The sequence below is a fragment of the Carcharodon carcharias genome, chromosome 10 (assembly GCF_017639515.1).
Source record: "Carcharodon carcharias isolate sCarCar2 chromosome 10, sCarCar2.pri, whole genome shotgun sequence".
Classification (NCBI taxonomy): Eukaryota; Metazoa; Chordata; class Chondrichthyes; order Lamniformes; family Lamnidae; genus Carcharodon; species Carcharodon carcharias.
In genome coordinates this window covers 42,331,564-42,358,251 of record NC_054476.1, presented here as the reverse complement: position 1 = coordinate 42,358,251, position 26,688 = coordinate 42,331,564, and the positions used below count along the sequence as shown (strand labels likewise).

The 26,688-nt window shown below is 43.7% G+C and overlaps 1 protein-coding gene across 13 annotated transcripts in view; it reads right to left on the bottom strand.

Annotated features, from left to right (window-relative positions):
• sox6 (SRY-box transcription factor 6) overlaps window positions 1-26,688 on the bottom strand; it is a 724,678-nt gene that overhangs the window by 99,644 nt on the left and 598,346 nt on the right. For all 13 annotated transcript variants that reach the window (XM_041197601.1, XM_041197599.1, XM_041197600.1 and 10 more), the window contains one exon: window positions 2,842-2,991. In XM_041197601.1, coding sequence (XP_041053535.1) covers window positions 2,842-2,991 — 150 coding nt within the window. The remainder of the gene's footprint in view (window positions 1-2,841; window positions 2,992-26,688) is intronic.

Here is a 26,688-nt window from a genome sequence, read left to right as displayed (position 1 = left end):
TTGTCAGACCGGAAACAGAGTGGAAATAAATGGGTCTTTTCCCGTGTGGCAGGCACTGACTAGTGGTACACTGCAGGGATCAGTGCTTGGGCCCCAAATATTCACGATATATATAAATAACTTGGATTTGGAAGCCAAATGCAATATTTCCAAGTTTCCTGATGACACAAAACTGGGTGGGGTTTTGAGTTGTGAGGCCGGTGCAAGGAGGCTTCAGTGTGATTTATACAAGTTGTGTATGTGGGCAAGCACATGGCAGATGCAGCATAATGTGGATAGATGTTAAGTTATATGCTTCGGTGTGAAAAACAGAAAGGCAGAGTATTACTTAAATAGTGAAATATTGGGAAATGTGGATGTACAAAGGGATCTGGGTGTGCTTGTACACCAATCAATGAAAGTAAACAGGCTGGTGCAGCAAGCAATTAGGAAGGCAAATAATATGTTGGCCTTCATTGCAAGAGGATTTGAGATCAGAAGTAGGGATGTCTTACTGTAGTTATACAGAGCCTTGGTGAGACCACACCTGGAATATTGCGTGCAGTCTTGGTCTCCCTACCTAAGAAAGCTTATCCTTTCAATAAATGGAGTGCAGCGAAGGTTCACTAGGCTGATACTGGGGACGATAGGACTGTCGTATGAGATGAGATTGGTTCAACTGGGCCTGTAATTACTAAAGTTTAGAAGAATGAGAGGGGATCTGATTGAAATGTATAAAATTCTAACAGGGCTAGACAGGTTAGCTGCAAGGAGGATGTTTCTCCTGGCTGGGGAGTCTAGAACCAGGGCCCACAGTCTCAGGATTTGGGGCAGACCATTCAGGTCTGAGGTGAGGAAAAATGTTTTTCACTCAGAGGGTGGTCAACCTGTGGAATTATCTACCACGGAAGGCTGTGGAGGTTGGGTCACTGAGTATATTCAAGAAAGATATTGATCAATTTTTAGATATTAGGGGCATCAAGGGGTATGGAGAGAAAGTGGGAATATGGCGTTGAGATAGAGGATCAACCATGGTCATATTGAATGGCGGAGCAGGCTCAAAGGGCCGAAAGGCCTACTCCTGCTTCTAGTTTCTATGTTTTTATATAAAAGGCGGGTCCCAAATTAGATCCTGGATTTAAGAGTCATTACAGTACAGCAGAATATTGAAATGGAGAGTTTAGGGCAAAACAAAAATGAAAGAGTTCATTCAATATAAAGGTTAATAATTCTGTGATCTGGAGATTTATGTTTAAGGGAAAGTCTAAGCATCCCAGTTTGCCTTTTCATTTACACCGTTTTCTGACCAAACAAGATATTTATATTCTTAATAATTAATTACTTGATGCAAAAATGTTAATAAAAATCTTCAAAAGGTAATTGCTGCGGAATGCTTTTTATAATTGCATCATAAATCTCTCTGTGCTTCAAGCTTTTTAGACATTATTTATATATTATTTCTTTTGCTTTGTGCTCAACAAACCTTGAACAACACTTTCACCCTGATTTTAATAACTTTGTACTGTAACTTTAGCCACTATGCCAGCTTTCCCGATTTCCATTTTCAGATCAGAACTCAGGACAGTTTTGTGCTGTAGGTCCATGTCCACTGAGAACTGGATAGACATTTATCCAAACTGATTGTATCCAACAAGGCAAATTCTGATCAGTTAGATAGCTCAAATATTTTATTTAGCTTCAATCGCATTCATTCTGCTCTGATCTGTATTTGTTTCCCTCTCTGTCTTTTCGATAACTCACAGAGGAACATATTTTCTTTGAGGCTTCAGCAAGCACAGCTAGCACCTTAAAACTGTGCTTTCCTACTTCAATTATGAGCATATTGGATGATGTCGGCATTTTCTACTTAAGTTAATTTCAGGGCTTTGGTCATACTTGGAGGCTGCTGTTTTAAATTCTCTTAAAGCAATTGTTGAATGCCTAAGCATTCATGATTTTATTGGAAAGGACTGAATACACATAAAGCTACTCTTTGCTAATATATCAATTAATGTGCACTTGTGCATCAACCACATAGCTAATCACATGAGCATTTTTGACAGTAGAAGATGAAATCACTTCAAATTTGTTTCAAATAATTTTATCTACCTTCCTTTCACATTCATACAAATTACACATATACAATGCAGTGGGAATTGCAATATGCTCTGGGTTTTCAATGGCTGTTAAAGAACTTGCATCTATACGTCTTCGAGACATTCCAAAGTGAATTATTTTGAAGTGTAGTCATCGTTGTTATGTGGAGAAAGAAAAGGCACTTGGATGCTGCCTTTTGCTGTGCCTTCACACTTACTTCAGCATTGCACAGCACTCCATCTAGAGGTTCATCCAAGAAGTGATAAACTCACCCTGGCAGAAAAGGTAGCCAAGAATTTCTGATCAGCATTGAAGTTTACAGCTGCTTTAATAATGGGTGTATCTAAATACAGTGATGCCCTTGCTTTCTGCCAATGAACTGTACATTAGTGGTCATCACATTTCAGATATTTTCCATATGATAGAAGCCAGAATTTAAATGCAGCTACCAATCTACACAAACGGCTCTTACATTTAGCCCCTGTTGAGCTCAGGATAAGGCTATTTAGACCACTTTCTCATGGGGAGTACTTGAGCAGTGTAACAGGAAAAATCAGGTTAGTTAGCAGCTAAAAATCTTATTTGCACTCCACCTCAGACTTCCTGTGTGCAATACAATGCAAGGTCAGCTAGTGCTATTAATATTTACTGACTTAAACATCCAAGTTTCTAACAACGTATTAACAATAATTTAAGTAGGTAAAGTTTCTGTTGTCTAAGAGAGAGACACCCTGTAAAAATGCTGTACAGACATGCAGAACCTACCTTGACTTGAGCTACAGGGCTGGTCCCCTGCTTTTCATTTTTCATTGTTGTAGGTGAGAGTGCACCTGCAGGGTTCGGTGGCTGTTGAGTAGAAGGGATCTTAGCACCAGGTGATACCTGCATACTGGCCAGCTGTGCTGCATACAGTTGCTAAGACAGGAAGAGAACAAACCTCATGAGTATCAGCATTCTTTACTCACCTATAGGCTGCTGAAGGAGTGTTAGAATTCATATATTCAACACGACAGTGGAACACAACATTCACTCCATTTAAAGGGCATCATACCAGGATGTTTCTTCATAGACAATCTGTGCTCACAGGTAGGCATTTGCAGACCAATTGCATTCAATAACAAACCCTACACATTAGAAAGAAGCTGCATACTTACTTCTACAAGGCATTTACTTATTTAGTTGTCTAACAACTTGCAAGGCAGATAGTCTATGGGTTGCATGACATAAATGTGAAGCTCATGGTTTTGCATGCTGACAGCATTATTTGCATTCTGAGGTTTGCTTTGCATCCTTTATCTCATTTCGCATGAATTGTTGCTTTATTTCCATTAATGATTTTCTGTTGTCAAGGTGAGAGATGGCAGTGCTGATGATTAGTATATGTTTTCTCTTTGCTATAACTGACACTCCTCCACTCCATCACTGCTGACTATACATCCAGCCTCTGTGCTACTGTCCTCTGAAATTTTCACCCTGTCCCCTCTGCCTTGGTGCCTTGCTCCGTCTCTTTGGAAAATAAGTTCTCAAAACCCTCCTCTTTGTCAGATCGATAAGTTTCTTATCCTAGAATTTCAATTTATCTTTAACTCCCCATACTCAGATTCCACCATGTCTTTTTTCTACTTTTTGTGCATTGCTCTGCGGCATCTTCCTGAACATGAAACCAAGCCGCTACTGGTAACAAATCCCACCCTTACCAGGTTAGGTATAGATAGCACAGGTCTTACCCTGAACACCATGAGGGGATCTCAGGAGTTTCTGGTTTCTGTACTTGTTAACATACTGGCATATTATTTCTGTTGCTGTGTCAATGCTAATTTTAAAAATGTTTCCTGCAATGATAGTGTTGTTTTCCTTTGAGTATCTAATTCTGTCTTTCAAATATTGGGATGGGTGTCACTATTTTGTTGCATAGAATTTACAGCACAGAAACAGGCATTTGGTCCAGCATGTTACTGCGCGCGTTTATGCTCCACGTGAGGCTTTTCTCATCTTTACCTCATATCATCCTATCACCATATGCTTCTATCCCACTCCCCCTCTTTGACTTATCTAGCTTCCCCTTAAATGCATTTATGCTGTTCACCTCAAACATGACATTTGGTAGCAAATTTCACATTCTAACCATTCTGAGTAATGTGAAAAAACAAGTCACATCCACCTTCTTGAGCCCATCCCACCTCCCACTGCCCCAGGAAGAAAATAAAAGCAAAAAGTTTCCAGGTATGTGTCAATATTTGAAAAGCCTCCCCAAAAATGTGTTACATATTTGCAGGGAGCCTCCATGAAAGTGCTGTTAAGTCCAGAAAACCATTGCTCTACTCTTACCCTATAACCAAAGTGTCAAAGAGAACAACCCCTGATCTTGGATACGATTGCCATCCTTAGTGGCACTAAACAATTCAAGCTGAACTAAGAGAAGTTTTGCTCACTGGATTTGCATCTATGGGGAATTGCACAGCTCCAGTGAGCTGCAGTGTTAGTTTACTCTTCAGATTTGTCTCACCGTAACTGCTGTTATTTAATCTTTTAGTTGCAGGGGTCCTTTCAACAACAAAACCAAAAGGAATCTCCATGGAGTGATGTAACTGTGAGTAGTTCTACTTATGCTGCTAATGTGAATCAAAGATGCCATCAGTCACACAATGTCTTATTTTCACAGAGTTATGGGCTTGCCTCTGAGGCAGGGGGGAAAGCAGAAATGCTCCTAATGTATCAAGCATTGACATAAATAGGACAACTCTGATGAGTTGGGTGTTTGTCTTCATTCCTAACTTTGTATCTTTTTATAATTTCCCCCTACCACCTTGTCTTTTGTTCTTGGTTCCTATCTCTCCCCCCATTCCCTGACCTTGGAGGTGGGATTGGAGCAATTAGCACCTTCGAAATCAGATCGACTCAACAACATCTTGGACTTATATAGTGCCTTTTAACATAATGGAATGTCCCAGCACTTAGACACAGCTGCTGGGAGCTATTCAAGAGCAGAATGCAGTGACTTCTCGCCCAAGATGAAATTGTAAACTCATTGCATTGTGAATGTATCAATTTCTACCATGTCAGGCTTAATCTTTAAAACAGTCTATTCAGTACAACAAAGAAACAGAAGACACACTGTGGAGGGCATTTTCAATGCAGGTGGAGACAAACCAAACCTACGTTAATGAAGGTAGCTTTAGGGATGCAATTGGCCTCATTGCCCTTAGAATCAGCAGAGTTTTTTTCTTGAATGTTAGCTTGTGACTTCTGCTGTGAGGCTTTCTATGGTGGAATAGTCATTATTGTCTGGGTTCAGTTAGGAAGAATGGCCATTTGAAAGGAGTTTTTTGACCCCTGTGTAACAATACCTCAAAATGGATCAGCACCGTTTCAGAAAACAAGGGAGAATATTGCAGAGTGGGCTGGAGGTGGAGGAAGCACATTTTTAGGCATGAAATACTGTATGTATTTAAAGTGCGTATTGTCGTAATACAGTGTAGGATTTATGCCTGTGGTATTTATGAAGTGCGAAATATAGTCATGATGTCCCTCCCAGTAGTACTGTAACATACTGAGGTTTGCTATGTTATTTATTTAGTTCATATTTGAATGGCTGCCTAATTGTACCAACACTATTTGAATTTCTTAAACTGCAAATCCTCCCCATTACATATGACCTAGTTAATAGAAGTCAGCATTTACTTCAGCCACCCTCAGTGTTGACTGCAACTGAGTATTTTGTCCCTCAGACATCCAGATGTCGTGCTGGGAGTATTTATTCTGAAGGGATTTGTGTATGTAAAGGTTGATAAGGAAACAGAAATAAGCAAATCACAAGGGAAATATAATGGCTTCTGGCTTGTTGAGGGAGGCTCCAACAAATGAACAATAGCTTTTTTCTCAAAAATGTGTTTTAAAATACAAATGCTTTTCACATTTTGAAGTTAAAAATATTAGCTGCTGTGAGCCAAACACAGGATTTGCAGACTCAGAAATATTCCTCGGTCATCTAATACATTCTTAATGTCTCCTTTCATTCACAATTGGCTATTGTTCATGATCAGCACATGATACGCTTTAACAGCAACATAAATAGCCTCCGTTACTTTGTCTTAGGCCTATTACAATGGTATCTTGCTGACTGCACGATCCCTGGGGACAGGGCAGTTTCCCGTAGACTACTGACATTCTAGTTAGGCCTGGACAGCTATTGATTTAAAACCAGGAGATAGCCAGTTTCCACCTCCTTCAGCAACTGGCTACATCCAAAGCCACCAGTATTGCTTTCTTTTGGCCTCATCAGACTGCGCAGATTTTTATTATGTAATTGGATACTCCGCTTTCATTCTTTACACTTTGTGTAATTGAGGCTTGCTACTTTATTAAACCAACAGCTTCTCAAGCTGCTCCTAGTCATATACTGCACGTCTAGTGTCATGTTTACATTACTGAGGTGGGTCTCTAGGGCCGTCTGCTCTATAGTGCTGTGAAGGCAATAGTCAGAAACATTTTAGCACCAGTGCAAGTATGATCCTGTGCATTGCCACCAGCAATAAACATCAAAAACTTGTATTTTTATAGAGCCTTTGACATAGTAAGACTTCCAAGGAGCTTCACAGGAGCATTGTGGGGCAAAATTGAACACCAAGCTGTGTAAGTAGATACTTGGACAGAAACAGAGGGTTTTAAGAAGTGTTTTAAAGGAAGAGAGAGAAGTAGAGAGGTTTAGGGAGAAATTTCCAGAGCTTAGGACCCAGGCAACTGAAGGCATGGCTGCCAATGGCAGAGTGATGAAAATTGTGGATGTGCAAAAGGCCAGAATTAGAGGAACACAGAAGACTTGGAGGATTGGTGGGGCTTACAAAAATAGGGAAGGGTGAGGTCACAGAGGGAGTTGAACACAAAAATGAACATTGTAAATGTTCAGGGTTCCAAGCTGTGATTCCACATTATAACTATGCCACTAAACCCTTTAACTTTTCCTGCAAAAACCTATTCAGTTTGCACACTTCCATCTTCATATTATTGGTTTTCCTTTTGCGTCCCCCTCTGATACAAACACTATTTCTTTATTAACTTGTTAGGGGTGCAATAAATTCATTTTTAAGTGAGCAACTCATTGCCAAAAAAACAAATTCATTTACCAGGAAAAGTTTACTAAAAAAGGAAAGAAAACTAAAATTTTCTGTGCATACCAAATGAAAACTTTGAGCAGCCCAATAATAGAATAATTTGTAGATGTAAACTATTTTCTTATAAGGGAACTAAATCTCAATGTAGTTTCACCACTCAATGACGATAAACATTTTGCAGGGTTTTAAAAAATCCTCTTGTCAATGCATTCTAAACTTATTGAATTTAGGTGCTCCGGGTTGCCATGACAGCTGGGGTGAGGGCAGTTAAAATATAGGAAAATACTTGTTTTTTTCAGTTACACACTACCAGCTAGTGAAATTCCAAACGTAAATAAATGAAGGGAGCTTCCAAGTTGATTTTTGAGCTTGTTCACTTTGTTTTGTTCACTCTAGATCAGAGAACCTGAAGTGCTTATGCCCAAATACTGAAAATAAGTAATTAGCGCTACTTATAGTAAACTAATTAGCTTGTAGGCTGCAAAATTGGACAGCGCCTAAAAATGGGCAATGGGAATCATGATAAGAACGTAAGAACTAGGAGCAGGACTAGGCAATTCAGCCCCTCGAGCCTGCCTCGCCATTCAATATAATCATGGCTGATCTCAATTTGGCCTCAACTCCAATTTCCCATCCTCTCCCATAACCTTTCAATCCGTTACTAATTAAAAATCTGTCTATCTCCTCCTTAAATTTATTCAGCGTCCTGGCATCCACTGTGCTCTGAGGTAGTGAATTCCACAGATTCACGACCCTTTGAGGAAAGTAATTCTTCCTCATCTCTGATTTAAATCTACATCCCTTAGCCTAAAACTATGATCTCTCATTCTAGAATGCTCCACAAGGGGAAACAGCTGCTCCACGTCTACTTTGTCTATCCCCTTTAGCATCTTATATACCTCAATTAGATCTCCTCTCATCCTTCTAAACTCTAGCGAGTATAGGCCTAAGCTGCTCAATCTCTCCTCATAAGACAAGCCCCACATCTCTGGAATCAATCTAGTGAACCTCCTCTGAACCGCCTCCAATGCAACTACATCCTTCCTCAAGTAAGGGGACCAAAACTGTGCACAGTACTCCAGGTGCAGTCTCACCAATGCCTTATACAGTTGCAACAACGCTTCCCTATTTTTATACTCTATTCCTTTAGCAATAAATGCCAAAATTCCATTTGCCTTCCTTATTACCTGCTGTACCTGCATACTAGCTTTCAGTGATTCATGCACGACGACACCCAGATCCCTCTGCACTGAAGCATTCTGAAGTTTCTCTCCATTTAAATAATAAGTCGCCTTTTTATTCTTCCAACCAAAATGGATAAATGACGATGGATTACCTCACGCCTGTCAATTCTGATGCTGGCAATATGCAAATTTTGCGCTGCCTGACAATTTAAATGATTGTAGTGTGCGGCCAGCATGCCTGAGCAGGGGTGCAAAATTTTGAGAGGCTAAAGCTAGATGGCAGTACTTAAAGCCAGTGTGCACTTCTTAAAGACAGGTGCACTGTGGCTGGAACAAGTGCCAGAAGTTATTCTACAACTGAATGATACAAGAATGGCAGAGGCAGGCTCCAGGATTTTCCAATGTTGCATTGGAAGCCTTGATGCAGGAAGTGGAGAAGAGAAGTCCGCACATATCCCTGGGGTTCCAAAAGGCCCTCCAGTCAATTTTTAAAAATTTGTTCATGACATATGAGTGTCATTGGCAAGGCCAGCATTTACTACCCATCCCTAATTGCTCTTGAGCAGCCTTCTTAAACCGCTGCAGTCCATGTGGTGTAGGTGCACCCACAGGGCTGTTAAGGAGGGAGTTCCAAGATTTTGGCCCAGTGACAGTGAAGGAATGGCAATATACTTCCAAGTTAGGATGGTAGGTGGCTTGGAGGGGAACTTGCAGGTAGTAGGAATTACCATGTGTTTACTTTCCTTGTCTTTCTAGGTGGTAGAAGTCCTGGATTTGGGAGATGTTGTCAAAGGAGGATTGGCAAGTTGTTGCAATGCAACTAGTGATGGAGGGAGTGAATGATTAAGGTGGGTGTCAATCAAGCGAGCTGCTTTGTCCTGGATGGTGTTGAGCTTCTTGAATATTGTTGGAGCTGCATTCATCAAGGCAAATGGAGACTATTACATCACACTCCTCACTTGTGCCTTGTGTGCTTTGTGGAACCAGGACATTAAGTTACTCATTGCAGAATTCTTAGTCTCTGACCTGCCCTTGTAGCCACAGTATTTATATGGCTGATCCAGTTAAGTTTCCAATCAAAGGTAATCCTCAACAATGTTGAAACTGGGGGATTCAACAATGGTAATGCCATTGAATGTCAAGGGGAGATGGTTAGGTTCTCTCTTATTGGAGAGGGTCATTGCCTAACATTTGTGTGGTGTGAATGTTACTTGCCTCTTATCAGCCCAAGCCTCAATGTTGTGTTACAGTTATGAGGTTTATAAGATTGTTATGTTTTGGGACTTTGTCTTTATATTTAGTAAAATGAAGGGGGCTATGTGATCTGTTCTGAAGTCTGCCGATCAGTGAGCCTGGGTGGTTTGATTGTTAGATCAAAGGAAGGCTCAGATTGTTTGATTGCACCACACTCCCATTCACCTACCAACAATCTCTATCAATAATAACTCAGACCTGACATGCATATGTTTCACATCACCCTCTCATACTTAGCATTGCTGTAAGCCTTACATCCACATCTTACAACTTGCACACACCGTCAGCTATTCAACATGACAGCCAGACACCCAAATACATCGCAACGCACTCGGTGACACACTTTCCTCTATCATGCATGACAAGGTTGTGCATGACTAAAGGCAGCAGCATCTAACCAGCAGGGGACAGGCATGGCTACATATCCTTACCCTATGGAGGAGACAGTGCTCACCACCACTGGGGCAGCCACGATTAAGGCCGGCCCGATGACTGAGCAAAATGATCAAAGGTGACAATATCCTCAAGCCTAACCTTTCTTCTCACCTCCCACATCCCCCTCATTCCACAATCTCTTCTGCTTACAATCTGCACATGGTGTGACCATGCTCCTCTTGCACACTGCTTCTCCCTTCCTTCGCTACAACCTTTCTGTGCCCTTCCCCTTGCAGATACCCAAGTATTGCAATCTGGCTGGACAATAGTGGGAGAACAAGAGGTGGAAGAGCAGGAAGACAGTGATGAAGAAAAAACACATGTACTCACTCCCCCGTGGTCAGCCATCAACTCAGATACTGACACTGAACAGCTTAGTTGCTGGATCTGCATGTGGTATGACACCGGGCCCAAGTAACATGCAGCCAGAGCAGGGAGAAAAGATAAGGCAGTTTGCAGCTCATTGGAGGATGAGGTCACACATGAGTTCGGCTGCAGTGGACTCAGATGAGGACCCTGATGTGGTGACCAATAGTAGAGGGCTGATGGGTATGCACAATGAAATACTTGATGCAATGGGACTCCTGTCAGAAAACCTATGGTCAATGCCAAGCAGCAGGGAGGAGTCCAGCACTAATCAGACAAAGAGCTTGGAGCTCAAACTTTCCAGAGAGGAAGAGGTGATCAACTCCATGAAAACACTTGTGGACCGAATCATGATGCAGTGTCTGATGACCAATGTCTCAGCTTCCATTGCAGCACAAGCAGCAGTCACTTAACACATGGGTGCTGCAGTCAAAGCTCAGACTGAAGTCATGCAGGCTCAGGTTGCTGTCTTCATGACTGCAGATACCAGTTTGCAGAAGTGTTTGCAGGCTCTCACAGCAGTCCAGCAATCTGAAAGTCAGCAGCTTTCCACCAGCCATGCTGTAGCCATTGATGTAGCATAACGCAGGAGTACTAGGAAAGGCAAAGGCATACAAAAGACAAGGGAATGCACAAGGCTAATCAGTTGATTTTTGTATACAATATGACATGGGATTTGAGTTCTAAATTTAGTTTGGAATGAAGATTTTGTGGTGCTTTTACTTTTCAGTTGTGACCAAGTCGATGCTGTGATGGTCAATAACAAAAGGCAAGAAATGTGGGGCTGTTGATGAATAAGAAATTGAGGTTTCATTTACTGGTGCCGCAGTCAGATAGACCAATCACAAAGAGCCCAGCAAGCAAAGGACTGTGTTGGTTTCCCCCTCCCTTCTTCTTTTCCTCCTCCTCAGCTGGTCACCGTATAGTTGATGACAAGATTGTGTCCTCGCGATGGTGAGGTTATGCAGCATGCAGCAGACCATCTTGATATGTGATCTGCTCAATACTGCAGGGCTTCTCCAGAACGGTCCCAGTAGTGGAAGGTATTAAAATTCCTCAATGGTCTTCTCTATCACTTTTCATATGACAGCACGGCTTTCATTATGCGGGTGCTGCCCACATGTGTGGGCTGCGCAAAGGAGTCATGAACCATGTCATCAAAGAATAGCCCTTCTCACCCAGTGGCCGGCCCCAGGTTTGTTGTGGTGGCTTAAATGCAGACAACATTGCGAGCTGCTGCACAATGAAAGCATCATGAATGCTGCCAGGATATCAGGCATTGACTGTGATATGTATGACCACACACCAGCTGGACGGTAAGGGAGTGGAATCCCTTTCAGTGGTGGTAAATCTCAGAGTTTATATGTGGTGTTTGCAAGGAGATGTGTGTGCAGTCAATGGCACCCTGCACCACAGGGAAGCATGCAAACCTCGCGAAGCCTCATGCTCACTTTGCCCACTTCTCTCTGGCAAGAGAGAATAAAATACATTCAGGTGTCTTGGAATACAGAGCCTTAGTAACTTCCGTTATGCAACCATGATAGCAAACTGGAAGATGTTGCAAATAACACCCACTTCAGCCAGGAAGGAGCCAGATGCATCAATGTCCATTGTCACGATCACCTTCACAGACACTGGCAATGCCATTCTCACCCTGCTAGAGCTATGGCTGCAACAAGAGGCAGATTTCAGGGAAGATCTCCTTAGTGAACTGGAGACACCTGAGGTTCCTCACAGAATTGCTGCCTGATCACCATGGGTGGATATGGCCTGCTGCTGTGAGTCCTTCTACCCATTCCTCCCATCTCTTCCAGACGTTTTTCCTGCTATGTTGCCTCTGCCCATTCCGCTGTTGTGTTATGGTCCAAGGGTTTGTATACAATTGTATCCATATCTGGCAGCAAGTAGTTTGTGCAGAATCCTTGAAGTCAGGATAACCTGCTCACTCCCTATAAACTTCAGTAAGTTTAGACAACTCTGGAACCATCTATAATTGCCACGAGAACCAATCAAAATCAATCAGCAACTAACTTGTTGATGGTTCCTTTAAAAAGAGCTACTGGGGGGGTCCTTCCTGCTGCTAAATGTGTGTTCAACTCTGTGAGTTAAGAGAAGATGTTACTAGAGTGGATAGCTCCAAAATGGCAGCACCGATGTTAAATCAACATTACACATTGACTGACAACATGATCTGCTCTCTCAGCTTACTTTCAGCGGATGATCCCTGCATGCACACCATCGCCCTCAATAAAATGGCATCTGATGCATCTAGCACCAGTGTGTGCCTGCACTGTGGACAGGAAAAAAAGTACACATGAATCAGAAAAAAATGGGAGCTGTGTATCTGGATTTCACAACCCTAGAGTCAGGTCAGGGGTTAACATATTACCATAGTGACAACACACAGCACCATCTGTGATGGCCAAAGTCAAACGCAGAGCAGAGGTTACCTCTGGCCCCGACCCCAATGGGCTTCACTGCAGGAGGGGACAGGGAAATTTGGGGAGCCATTAAAAGTCAACGGCTGTCCCAATTTTCCTGTCCCACCTGCGCTGATGTCCACCGGTGCCGAAGCTGGAAAATCCTGCCCGATGTTACCTGGTCACCTCCAGGAGTGCCAAAATCTTTGGGCAGATGAGTGCCTGAGGAACCTAATGGGACCCTTGGTGAGGATGGAAATGCCAGAAAAAAGGGGGTGAGCTTGGTCTGATATAGTGGGTTAGAAACTGAGATGGGTTTCACCCCATTTTTGGAATAAAATGGCTGCAGTTTATACTAGTTTCAGGGTACCTGGGCTCAATGACTGATAAGTGGCAGCATGGTCACCGGTATATTGGACTATATTGCCTCTAGGCACCCTGGTAGTCACTTGAAAGCACCACTGGGCCAGTTTAAACATGCAAACTCTGACATTTTAGTTTTATAGCAACCTGGCCAAAAGTCCTTAAATGGATCGGGGATGCCAGAGGTAAGTTTTTGAAACCACCTGCCTCCAAATTAAAGTTCGCCTCTGTCCTGATCCTGTGCCCACCCAACACCACCTCAGAAATTATCATAGTCCCTTGGCTGGCCCAAATTCATCCAGGCCAGTGAGCTATTGGCTTCTGGCTGATACTTTTAGATTACCTAATCAAAATTCTGACATTTCTGCACAAGATTCACATTTCTCTGTTTCAAAAATGATACACATGGATACCTGAAAAAAATACTGGCCACAAAACTCCTGCTAGTCTCATGGAGCATGAACACAGACACCAACCGGTCCAGAGAAGGTTACTCTGGCACAATTTGGAGCACCTCTCCAGCCAGAGACCAACCCCAGTGTACTGGAGGAATTTGCGTAATTATCTGAGTAGATCCAAAGAGCAGAAAATCCGTCCTAATCCCATTACTGCTTTGTCTCACCACCCCTTCACTAACATTCCTTCCTCTCCAAAGCAATTGCTATGGCAGCAGATGTGGCAATTTGGCAGAGGCACAAATCTTTTCCAGTAACAGACACAGTCCAGCTCTATGAATTTCTTGCACTCAAGTTTCCAAAATGCAGAGTTTTTAACTGGATTTACTGAAAAAAAAACTTGCAGTCCTTGCATTAACCATGCCAAGTTGACTTCCCTTAGCAGCAAAGCTCCAAATTAAGTATAAATCAAATATAAATTGTTCAATTCGGTTTGATCAGGGTCAGATCTAAAGGCAATCATTTGTTTTTCATCTTCAGAAGTTTGTCATCCGGTAAAATTATTCACTTCTCAGTAATACCTTCAAAAAAAGTCATATCAGAACTCAATAATCAAGGCGCTCAGAAGTTAATAGACCTCTGTCCTGTTATTTCCATTGATATTTAATGGGGTGAGTCATCAAAACTTATCTAACCATTACATTTAGCAATGCCATTTTTGGTTTTTCCAAATCAGTAGAACTCACAAAATGGCAGTGACAATTTACATTGGGCTGAATTTTCCGGCAGGCCTGTTGGGTTGTGCAGCGGAGTGAGCATGGGCCTGATCGGGTCCGCGCCGCCATTTTATGCGGGTGGGCCAATTAAGGCCCGCCCAGCGTGAATCGCGGCTCCCGAGGACAGTGGGAGTGGGCGGGCGGCAGCGGGTCTGCAATGACCGATGGGTCCAATGGCAGCCCAGTGGCCTGTTTTAAAAAGCTGCTGCAGTCTTTCAAATGTGAATCATGGCCAGTGGAAGGGCTCCCCAGAGCGCTGTTGCTGAGCAGGCCAGGCAGAGGGTAGGGCGGGGGGGGGGGGGGCACTGTGCTCCTTGTTTTTCCAACGATTGCCTTACTGCCCTCCTCGAAGAGGTGGCAGCACGGCGGGAAGTCCTCATACCCCAGGACAGGAGGAGGAGGCCCCCCCAACATGACCAAATGTGCCTGAGAGGAGGTGGTGGAGATAGTGAGCTCCCGCGACGTGGTGCGGCGCACCTGGGTCCAATGTTGCAAGCGCTTCAACGACCTGTTGCGCTCGGGAAGGGTGAGTACCATGTTGGCATTGGTCACTTAACCCATCAGGTAGGCTTTCCCCCCTGGCTGCACCCCACCCCCGACCCCGCCAAGTCTGACTGTAGTGACTACATCGAATCATTGAGGGCATGTGTCCTTCGCTGGGTGGGCCAGCAGATATTGCCCATGCCAAGGTCACCCTGAGCAGGTGGTGAAAAGATGGGTTCTGCACCCGCAGCATGTGGCACACTGAGACCCACATTACTGTTTTGGGGGCAACCTGGAGGATCTGCACCTAGGCGCAGTGCTGGAACTCTAGGACATGTCAAAGTCAGGGTGATGACATGCTGGGAGGGGAGCTTCAAGGTGGTGTTGGCACCGATCGATCTGCTGCCCTCTGTGCTCCACGTGCTTGCACCTCCTTGCTACTGAAGGTTAGACCGTGTGGTGCCTAATGTGATGTAGGCAGCATTTGGCCAAGGGGTGAGGGGGATGGGGACAGGCCTAGCATCTTTGTGTGAATGTTCGACAGCAGCTGGGTGAGGAGACACTAGAGCCCTGCAATGTTCCACTCTGGCTGGGGTGGGCCGTCTGTGAATAGAGTCCAGGTACAAGTAGCACTAATCATTGCTCTTCTCTCCTTTTCAGGAGAAGAATGCACATAATTCAGCTGAGTGGGTGAGGACTGGCGGAGGGCCAGCACAGTTAGCAATTCTCAGCTGCCTCGAGCAGGAGGCCCTATATTTGGAGAGGCACCATGCGCCTAGGTCCACCGGTGTCGGTGAAGCTGGGGTGCCATGGGCAGGTATGTTTGCCCAGCACTGAGGTTACCATTGTTCTCCCAACAGCCATAGCAGTGCTGAATGTTCAGTGATTGAAGTTTGCAACATGGCTTGACCATTGCTTCTGAAAGGATGAGCGCATAATGATCCAGGGGACAGGGATGCACATTGACATTGTCTCCATGTTAACTGATCCAATGTCCTTGTTCTTCCTTTCAGCATCATCGGAGCAGGGCTGGGAGGAGGAGGCAGAGGGGCCACCTCTCACACCTGAGGGCCTTGAAGAGTCACTGGTGTCACACCATGTCTGCCAGGCAGCCACCAGCGCAGATACTAGCACCTCGGTGGGAATTAGAGCATCGGCTAGTGCCCCGGGGCACAGTGGTGAGGGCACTTTGCTGGAGGAGCTGGCAGAGACAAAGAGTGCCCATGGTGCTAGCAGTCAGAGGACTGCAGGGGACCAGGCACATACTCAGTCGGTGCCTGATTATGTGCCTCTGGAGTCATCCACGACACAGCAAACGCAGGAAATGCGGTAAGGTGCGCAGGAGCATCTGGTGGAGATACATGAGGCTATGCTTGGCTTGAGTCTACGTGGACTATCGCCAAAGTAATGAGCCTCATGTCTGAGCGCCATGTGTCCTCTGTGGAGAGAGTGGTGATTCTCATGGAGAGGCTCCTCCAGGAGACCCATCAGGGCTTCCTGGGGATGCGCTCGGACCAGCAAGCCCTCACATCGGCATTGACCTCAGCTGGTCAGTGCCAGTGTGAGAGATGGTCTGGGCACCAAGTTTCCTAGCTCAGTGTCCATCCATCCATGGTGAGCAGGGAGGTCCGAAGCGACCTCATGTCTGCACAGCAGCTGTCTGTCATCTCTGCGGGCTCCTCTTAGGGTGCTCCGGATGAGGGCGGCAGCTCCTCTGCCAGTGATTGTTGCCTCCGGTCAGGCTGCGACGGCTGGGGAGATGCCAGCTGTGGAACTGCGGGACCAGCACAGGCTCCACGGGCCAAAGGTTGACCGCCAAGGTCATCGAGGCCAACAGGACAGCAGAGTCAGCAGGCTGTCTCAGATGCTCCCAGCGAGGGGTCAGCATCAAGATGTAGCACCAGATACCATAAACATAAAGCACCTTAGGCACACCACAAGTTTATCACTGGTGCTTTTGTGTTGGCCCACAACGAGGTTTTTATTAGTTAGTGTGATTTTTAAACACCTTTTTCATTTTGTTTCATTAAGTTTCTTTGGTTGCAATATTAAATTCAGGCATGTCACCATGGCTGAGGGTGCCTCTTTTGCTCTGTAGGTGGATGGTTTCCAATAACGTAATGAGTGCTTTGTGGGACATTCAGCTTTATAAACAAGGACCTTAGTTAATGTTCCTAACCAGGCAGATTTTGCACTTGGGTATCGAGTATGGAGTCTATAGCCCAGTCTGTCCTGGAGGTCCATCTGTGGTGTGCTGGCTGAAGGTTCATTGGATTAAAGCCTCCTGGTGTCCCTGCCTCCCTGGACTGGAGTCAGCATCTACCCCTTCAGCATTTCCCTGTGCATGCTCATCCTCGGACTCACTACTGGGCTCATCGTGTGCATCCACAGCCAATGTGTCTATGTCTTCTTCATCCATAGCATCCCCCCTTTCCAGCGCTAGATTGTGGGGAGCTCAGCATGCAACCACAACAGTGACACATGATCTGGAGGGTACTGGAGTGCGTCCCTGAGTGTTCCAAGCATTGGAATCACATCTTGAGAATACCAATGGCTCTCTCCACCACAGCCATTGTCAAGGCGTGGCACCTGTTGTACCCCTGCTCAGCTTCTGTTCTTGGATAGCGGAGAGACGTCATGAGCCACCTTCTGAGGGGATAGCCCTTGTCACCCAGCAGCCATCCATCAAGCCGGGCTGGAGCACTGAAGAGCCCCGGCACCTGGGAGTATCTGAGGATGTAGGCATTGTGGGTGTTGACTGGGTACCTTGCACAGCTTTGCAGAACCTGCATCCTGTGGTCACACACTATCTGCACATTCATGGAGTGGACACCCTTCCTGTTGACGAAGGCACCAGGCTCACCTGCTGGCCACGTGTGCAGTCTATTGCACCCTGGATGCGGGGGAAGCCAGCAATGGCCGCAAAGCCTCTGACTCACTGTGTCTGACTTACTTGGTCCCAACGGTACAGGATGAAGGTCAATGCTCACCTTAACAGAGCGTCTGTAACCTGCTTGACACAAGTGTGGACAGCTGATTGGGAAACACCACAAAGATCACCCACCGACCCCTGGAAGGAGCCAGAGACATAGAAGTTGAGGACAGCTGTGACTTTTAGAGCCACTGGCATGGGGTGTCCACCCACACAGTTCGCGGAGATCTCAGGCCCAATCATCTGACAGATATATCTGACTGTCTCCCTTGAGGGATGGAGCCCCCTTTGGCACTGCACCTCAAACATATTGAGGTAGCTACTTCACTGCCTGTATACCCTGGCAGCAGGATAGTGGCGTCTTCAGCAGCCCCTTCCACCTTGGACAATCTCTTGGCCTTGCACCCCTTGGCCCTGCGCCTGTCCTCCCAAAGGTGGCTGCCCTGGAGGCTGAGTGTGCACTCCTGGCCTCCTCCTTCTAGCCCTCCTTTCCGCCTCAGAGCAGGTGCCTCCAGTGGACAGTTCAGCCCCCATTCCCAGGCTAAGGGAAGGTTTCCTGAAACCTGCAGACCCAAAAAAGATTCCTCACTGCAGAGTGCTGACCTGAAGGTTGTGAGTCCAAACCAAGCAGCTGGTATGCGTTTTGAAGTATTGCAGATCACACAGGCAAGTATTAGTAACTTTCAAACATCAATATTTGACAGAGCGCACTCGTGCCCCCACTGAGCCCTCTTATCCCGCCCATGGATGTGGTTTATACAAATGTGTCCTACCCAACTGCCCGTTGCGCCCAAGCGCTGACCTGATGATCGCACTGGTGCTGAAAAATCGCGGTCGATTGGCGCCTCAAGTGGCTCGTTAATTAATGGCAGGCGCGCATCGGAAAGCATCACGCGCCCGCCCAACAAAATATCGTGATGGCATGCGATGACGTCGGGACACTCGCCTGACATCACCGTGCATCACTTTACGCACGTGTGTGCGGGGCCCGCCCCCCCTGCACGCCAACGGGAAAATTCTGCCCATTGTGTTTCTTGTTTAACTTGCTGCTTCATATGTCTCATGCCCTTCAGTTGCCACTGTGGGATGCCACCCTCCCCTTCTCTCGCTGCCAGTCAGAGAGCACAAAGATTGCTTTGGGAGCTATGTCAGCAGGCATAGAAGAGTTTTCACGGAAGTACTGGAACACCAACCCCCATCTCTTTCTTAAGAGCTTGGTTTCTACTTGACAACTGTTCAGCAAAACAAGGTTGAAATCAGAAATCTACTGCGTGGAGAACAGCAGACACAGGCCCACTTCTCATCACACCACAGTATGAGTGTTAAAGCATTCTTGAGAATGGTCATCGAGTAAGATGCTGTTTAAGATTGTGACTCTCACCAAATAGTGAAAATACACTACCTTAAACAAATCTCTGCCTGTTTAACAGCCTGTGTGCATTCAGACCATCGCTGAAAGAGTTGTACCAAATTCTGTTTAACAAAAGCAACTATTTTAAGGAGGACGAAAAAAAATTCTGCAGCTGATTAAAGTCCTTCCAGGCAAAGAATTCTGCATGGAACACCACAGGAGAAAGAATGAGAGAGAGAGAGAGAGAGAGAGAGTGAAAGAGTGAGAGGAAAGGGATGGGGGCAGTAGAGGGGGGAACACACACACACACAGAACAAAGCATTTTGTCAAACAACACATCTTGTGATGTAAACACATATGTCTGCTATAGGAAACTTTATCACTTCCACATTATCAAGACACAAAAGGGGCTTTCTTCCACTGTACCTCAGGCAACTGTGGAGTCATCAGCATTGGAAATGAGAGCCTGATTAAGTTCCCACACAGATATGAATAGTCCTTCCTTTTTAATTTAATAGCTGCCTTCTTTTCAACAGATTGCTAATTGTTTGTGACTGTACAAACAGAATTGTAATTTTTTCTTCCCCTTTTCTTCTCTCTAAACTACCAAACGGCATCTTTTTAGTTGACATCCGCTGATGATTGTCACATTCTGGAAAATTTCAGTTCACTCACAGCTGGGCAAAATAATGTTGCTGAATGAGTTTAGGGTCCATTAAAGGTCCTTACCCTCACAGCAGCCAGCATGCTCTGCTGGACAGATGTGGCTGAGGTCTATTTAAAAAAGTCATCGACTACAGAAAGGGGTCTTGACCTCGATGGGGAGCAATGGAAAGACATATTTTCATTCTCTGCCAACATAGGCATAAAAATAAATATTTAAAGAGACAGTTTTTCTTTCGACAATCCTTCACAAAGTAGATTCTACACATAGATTAGGGTGTTTGCGCTGAATACACGTACTTGAATGCACACGTCCCTTTATGTGTGGAATTTACACTAACGTGAGAACTCAATTTTAACCCTGCACATGCCTTTTTATAACAGCTCATTCTCTAGAAAAACAAACCAACCTAAAACTTTCTATGTTATTTCTGTGCATCATCCTCATTCACCCTTGTGAATTGGCCAGCAGGTAGTGTTCATTCATTCAGCTGATCATGTTCAATGAGATATGGGTACTCATGATGAGATACCTAATAGGTAGAATTTCATCCATATGAAGCACCAAAGCAGCTTCTGACAGAACTTGACCATGTCATATGATTGCATTAACTCCACTTAGCTTCAGTGTGAACAAGTGAGCTCAAAAATGGCCCTTTCAGGTACACAGCATGGATGCCAATGCATTGATGTGCTATTACCCTGAACTGCCATATTCAAAAGTGATCTACAGCTAAATGCAGATGGACAGCATCACTCCAGGTCCCTGTTCTTTCAATAATAACTGTGTATTTCCAATCAGCTCTGGTTTCTTTGTTTTTCTGACCAGAAATCCTCATGTAGTAAGCACATAGGTAACTTCACAACCCCTTTATCAAAGTCACCTTCTGTCCTGGCCAATATTTATCCCTTCACAAACATCACTAAAATCACAGATTATCTGGCCACTATCACATCGGTGTCTGTGGGATCTAACTGTCCACAAACAGCTACTGCCTTTGCTACATTACAACAGTGACTACATTTCAAAAGTATTTTTTTGACTGTAAAGCAACTTGGGATTGCTTTCTTCTTTGCATCCTAATATGATTCAAGTAACACCTGTGGTGGCAATGCTTCCCCTTTTAGAAAGGAGAACACTTCACTTCCATTTAGACTCAAATCTACAATCTTCAGAATTGGAGCTCAGTATTTTATGATTTTTGCTAACAATCTTCTATTGGATTTCTCTGGAACATTTTAGACTCATAACGGAGCACACAGTATCACTTGATCTTCCTAGGGGAAGATACAAGATGTCAAGGAAGAGAAAGTAAGTTAAACATCTAACAATTAGTGCACCTTCAAGCTGGTGAATCAACAGCAGCATTGGTTGAGGACTGGAATAAAATTGGCAGGGGAAGAGTTAATGAGGAACAATATAAAATCTCCAGCTCCTACTGCCCATCATACTGGACATGCATCAATATTTCCTATAAAATCCCCTACAAAAGAGCTAACCAACTATACACTTTCTGCAAAAATCATTTAAAAGGCAATAAAATAATGTAAAGGTTTATTATCCACAGTACAATTTGAGACTTATTTTGTCAGAGCAAGTTGTTATATACATGGTGGCGTGTGTCTGCTTTAACAAACACAAACCCCTGCACAGCTCAATATGATGAATGTGGTGTCAAAATATTTGCCTGAAAAATGTTTCTTTTTTATTCTTAGCTTTGGACCTAATCCAACGAGATTTTTTTAAAACTCAAATTAAGTCAACTGTGGATTCAGGAAGTTAAATAGTGTTACAATCGGTGACTTAAAGCTGCAAGAAACTTTCTGTTGTGATTCTAGAAATGCTGGAATGGCTTGAGTGCTGCTCTTGTAGCAGTCATATTAAAATTAGTTTTAAAACATTACCCCTTTATGTGCTTGGGTACTGGTAGAGATGCAGAACACTGGGTTGAAAATCACCTTAATTGGTAAAATAGGGCAGAATTTTTTGTCCTATGGGCGGGTGTATGCCCGACTCGAACAGGACTGAAATAATGCACAATGACATCAGGCGAGCGGCTCGACGTCATCGCGCAATCCCGCGATCCTTGTTTGGCAGACGCATGCAAGAGGTGGCAGCTCACTCGCCGACAATTAAGAGGCCTATTAAGGCCCTTAAGTAATTAATTAAGTTGCATTTTTCGCTGCCTGCTCAACCGTTTGGTTGGCGGGCGGGTGAATAGGCCAGGCGGCCTTTGCATTGTTAATGAAACCTCATCCAAGGGCGGGTTGAGGTTTTCAACGCTTACTAAAAAAGAAAATTTTTAACATCTTTTTTTACATGTTTTCATGTGACTGAGTTATCTCATATGTAAAAAGTTTATTTTTGTATTTAAAATCCGTCAGCTCCCTGAGGCAGTTCTATGCCTTCAGGGAACTGTCAGTGCACACTCCCTGGCACATGCGTGCACTTCAGCGCTCGCCCCTATCCTGGCAATGCTGAGGCTCCCAGCACATATTTCAAGCTGGCTGGCCGTTAATTGGCCAGCTAGCGTGAAAGCATGGTCGAAGCCCGATTGCAGGCAGCTGTTCCCACCCGACAAGGCATATGAAGAGACAAGTAAAGACAGAAAGCTCAGTTCGTTAAGAAATAGGCGCAGACAGAGGGCAGCGAATCCTGCACTTTCTTAGTCTACTGCCTTCATCTGTAGCAAGAGCGGCAGAGACTGCCATGCCAGAGTGGGAATCCTGGGCTGCACCCGACAAAGTTTAACACAGAGTTGACCAAAATGGCACAAATCACCATTTTAAGAGATGGAAGGCTGCCAGGACGCAAACAGTAAGGTGAAAAATGTCTTCACTAGTAACATCAAATGGGCATGAGCAAATCAGCAGCCATTTTGCACTCTACCTGATGAATTTTCCGATGGGCTTTAATGGAAAATAACACAGGGCACATTATTAAATAGAGCTGCCGATTCACTATCACTTGTTTCACACTTCCACCCAAGGGAAATTTCACCTTACTATTCCTCTAAAAAAAAACACATCCCTAATATTTCTGATGTGGAATTAGATTCACAGTAGATGAAATACAAGAAAAGCTATGACTTTAATGGGTTTTTTTGCCAATAGACTTAGGGTGACACTGATAAGCTTTACAACTGGTACAAGTGCGCACTATAAAATGCCACGCTAGGATACTGAAGAGAGGAGAAGAGAGAGAAACAGAGAGAAAGACAGAGGGAGAGAAAGAAAGAAAGAAAGAAAGAGAGTGAGAAGAGAAAGGAAAGAGAGAAAGAAAGAAAGGTTTGTATTTACATAATGCTTTTTATGACCGCCACGCATCTCAAAGTGCTTTACAGCCAATAAAATACTTTTGAAGAGTAGTCACTGTTGCAATGCAGGAAACAGGACAGCAATCTACACACAGCAAACTCCCACAAACAGTAATGTGATAATGACCAGATAATCTTTTTCTTGTGATACTGATTGAGGGATAAATATTGGCCAGGATACCTGGGATAACTCCCCTATTCTTCTTCAAAATAGTGCTATGGAATCTTATACGTTCAGCCGAGCTGTCACATGGGACTTTGCTAAAGACGGCACCTCTGACAGCACAGCATTCCCTCGGTACTTCATTGGAGTGTCAGCATCAAAAGCTGCTATGCAAAAAAGAAACAAATGGTGAATTTTGACTTGAACCGAGCATGTATGTGACACAGTGAGGTGGTCTTTGAAAAAAATTTGCAAGCCAACTTTGGAAGTGAACTACACCCAGGAAGAGCAGTATCAGCACTATTCAAATTAATTTTTATGGTTGTAAAGAACCCTGACCACGCATAGGCACCAAGCATCTCAGAGTGGGTAATTGCAGTTGTACTTTTTTTCCATGCATGGTTCAATTAATACAGTAGAATTTTCCAGTTAGGTTTGGTGATATCTTTTTGGCATTTTTTGCATATCTTATATTTGTTGACTTGTGCTGTCACATGAAAGAGAAGATTAATTACAATGACCTGACAGTATTTCATGCACTAATTTTCCTCATTGTTTACTATGGAGGCTGTAATTATATGATAAAGATGCATTGTTATCTGGTAAAATTTCTACTGAGACAGATCATGAACTTTGCAAACCAAAATCTAGGTGGTGCAAATGGCACAGTGATGACATCGTCACTGCCACTGATGTTTTACAACTACCTACAGTTGTAATTTTATAACCTAACATTAAAATTTTCTCTAAAAAGAAGACATCATGGAAATTCATACTGCAGGAAATGTAGAATCTGGTACAAAACAGATCCGCCCGTCATAGATAACCTGATGAACAGTCAATGACATTTTCAGATCTGACCTGTTCCGAGAATCACACCTGCCCTAAACCTCCACAATTCGGAAGCAACATTGCCCTTTCAACATTATCATTGCATAGCATGTACTGGGGTAGAAGGGAGCTGTTCCGGTGGCACGGGCTTCACTTGAACCTTGCTGGGATCAGTATCTGGGCAAACTGAGTAACTAGGGCAGTAGAGAGGGCTTTAAACTAAATACGGTGTGTGTTGGGCGGGGGGGGGGGGCAGCTATTTGGGTAATGATACCCAGAGTGTGACAGGAAGGGACAGAGTGTAGAAACATAAAAAAACAGCAGCAAATAGGGTCAGAAGAGGGAAAAATGGTTAAAAGATAAAATTAATGGCCCTTTACTTAAATGCACGCAATAGTCGGAACAAAATAAATGAATTAATGGCACAGAAGTTAATGGGTATGATCTTATAGCCATTATGGAGACATGGTTACAAGGAGATCAAAGCTGGGAATGAAATATTCAGGGTTATGTGACTTTTCAAAAGGACAGGCAGGAAGGAAAGGGTGGTGGGGTAGCTTTGTTAGTACAAGATGGACTAAGTACAATAGCGAAAAAGGATCTTGGATCGGAAGTTGTAGAATCCATATGGGTAGAGGTAAGAAATAACAAGGAGAAGAAGACACTGGTGGGAGTAGTCTATAGGCCCCCTAACAGTGGCTATATTGCAGGACAGAGAATAAATCAGGAAATAATGAGGGCATGTAAAAAAGGCAGTGCATTAATCATGGATGACTTTAATCATCCTGTAGATTGGGAAAAGCAAATTGGCAGAGGTAAATATGAGCAAGAATTCATAGAGTGTATTCGGGACAGTTTCTTAGAACAATATGTTGTGAATCCAACCAGGAAATCAGGCTATTTTGGATCTGGTAATGTGTAATGAGGCAGGTTTAATAAATGATCTCAGAGTAAAGGATCTCCTAGAAAACAGTGACCATAATATGGTAGAACTTAGCATTCAGTTTGAGCATGAGAAACTTGGGTCGGAAACAACTGTGCCTACCTTAAATAAGGGTAATTACAATAGAATGAGGACAGAGTTAACTGGAGTGGATTGGGAAAGCAGTTTAGCAGAAAACATGGTTGATGAACAATGGTAGACGTTTAAGAAAATAGTTCATGATTCACAACAAAGATATATCCCAGTGAGGAAGAAGGATTCAAGAAAGGGTTAACCAAGGAAGTTAAGGACAGCATCAAATTGAAAGAACAAATATACAATGTGGCAAAGATTAGTGATCAAACAGAGGATTGGGAAAGTTTTAAAAGCCAACAAAAGATGACCAAAAATAATAAAGAGGGAGAAAATAAACTTTGAGGGCAAACTAGCAAGTAATAAAAAAACAGACAGTAAGAGCTTCTTTAAATATATAAAAAGGAAGAGAGAAGCCAGAGTGAACACAGGCCCCTTAGAGAATGAGGCTAGAGAAATAATTAAGGGAACCAGGAAATGGCAGAGAAGTTGAATAAATACTTTGCTTCCGTCTTCACGGTAGAAGATACTAATAGCATTCCAAAAATACTAAATAATCAAGGGGCAAAAGTGGGAGAGGAAATAAATATAATAACTATCACTAGAGAAAAAGTACTAGGGAAACTAACGGGGCTAAAAGCCAATAAGTCCTCTGGACCTGATGGGTTGTATCCTAGGATATTAAAGGAAGTGACTACAGACATAGTGGATGCACTGGTAGTAATCTTCCAAGAATCCTTAGTTTCTGGAAAAGTCCCAGAGGATTAGAGAACTGCCAACATAACACCCATATTCAAAAAGGGAGACAAAAACAGATAACTATAGACCAGTTAACTTAAAATGTCATTGAGAAAATATTGCAGTCTATTATAAAGGATGTAATAGCAGAACATTTAGAAATACATTATCTAATCAAGCAGAGTCAGCATGACTTCATGAAGGGGAAATCATGCCTAACAAATTTATTAGAATTCTTTGAGGACATAACAAACAGGATAGATAAAGGGGAACCAGTAGACGTAATATATTTGGATTTCCAAAAGGCATTGGATTTGCACGCACATAAGACTACTTAATCAGATAAGAGCCCATGGTGTTGGGGGTAGCATATTAGCATGGATAGAGGATTGGCTAACTAATAGAAGACAGAGTTGTGATACGGGGGGCATTTTCAGGATGGCAACCTGTAACTAGTGGAGTGCCACAGGGATCAGTGCTGGGGCCTCAATTATTTACACTATATATTAATGATGAGGGAAGTGAATGTACGATTGCCAAGTTTACGAATAACACAAAAATAGGTGGGAAGGCAAGTGGTGAGGATGATACAAGGAGTCTACAGAGGGATATGGACAGGTTAAGTGAGTGGGCAAAACCTTGGCAGATGGAATATAATGTGGGAAAATGTGAGGTTATGCACTTTGGCAGGAAGAATAGAGGAGCTGAATATTATTTAAATGGAGAAAGACTGCAGAAGGCTGCAGCACAGAGGGAGTCCTTGTGTATAAATCCCAAAAAGCTAACATACAAGTGCAACAGGTAACAGGGAAGGC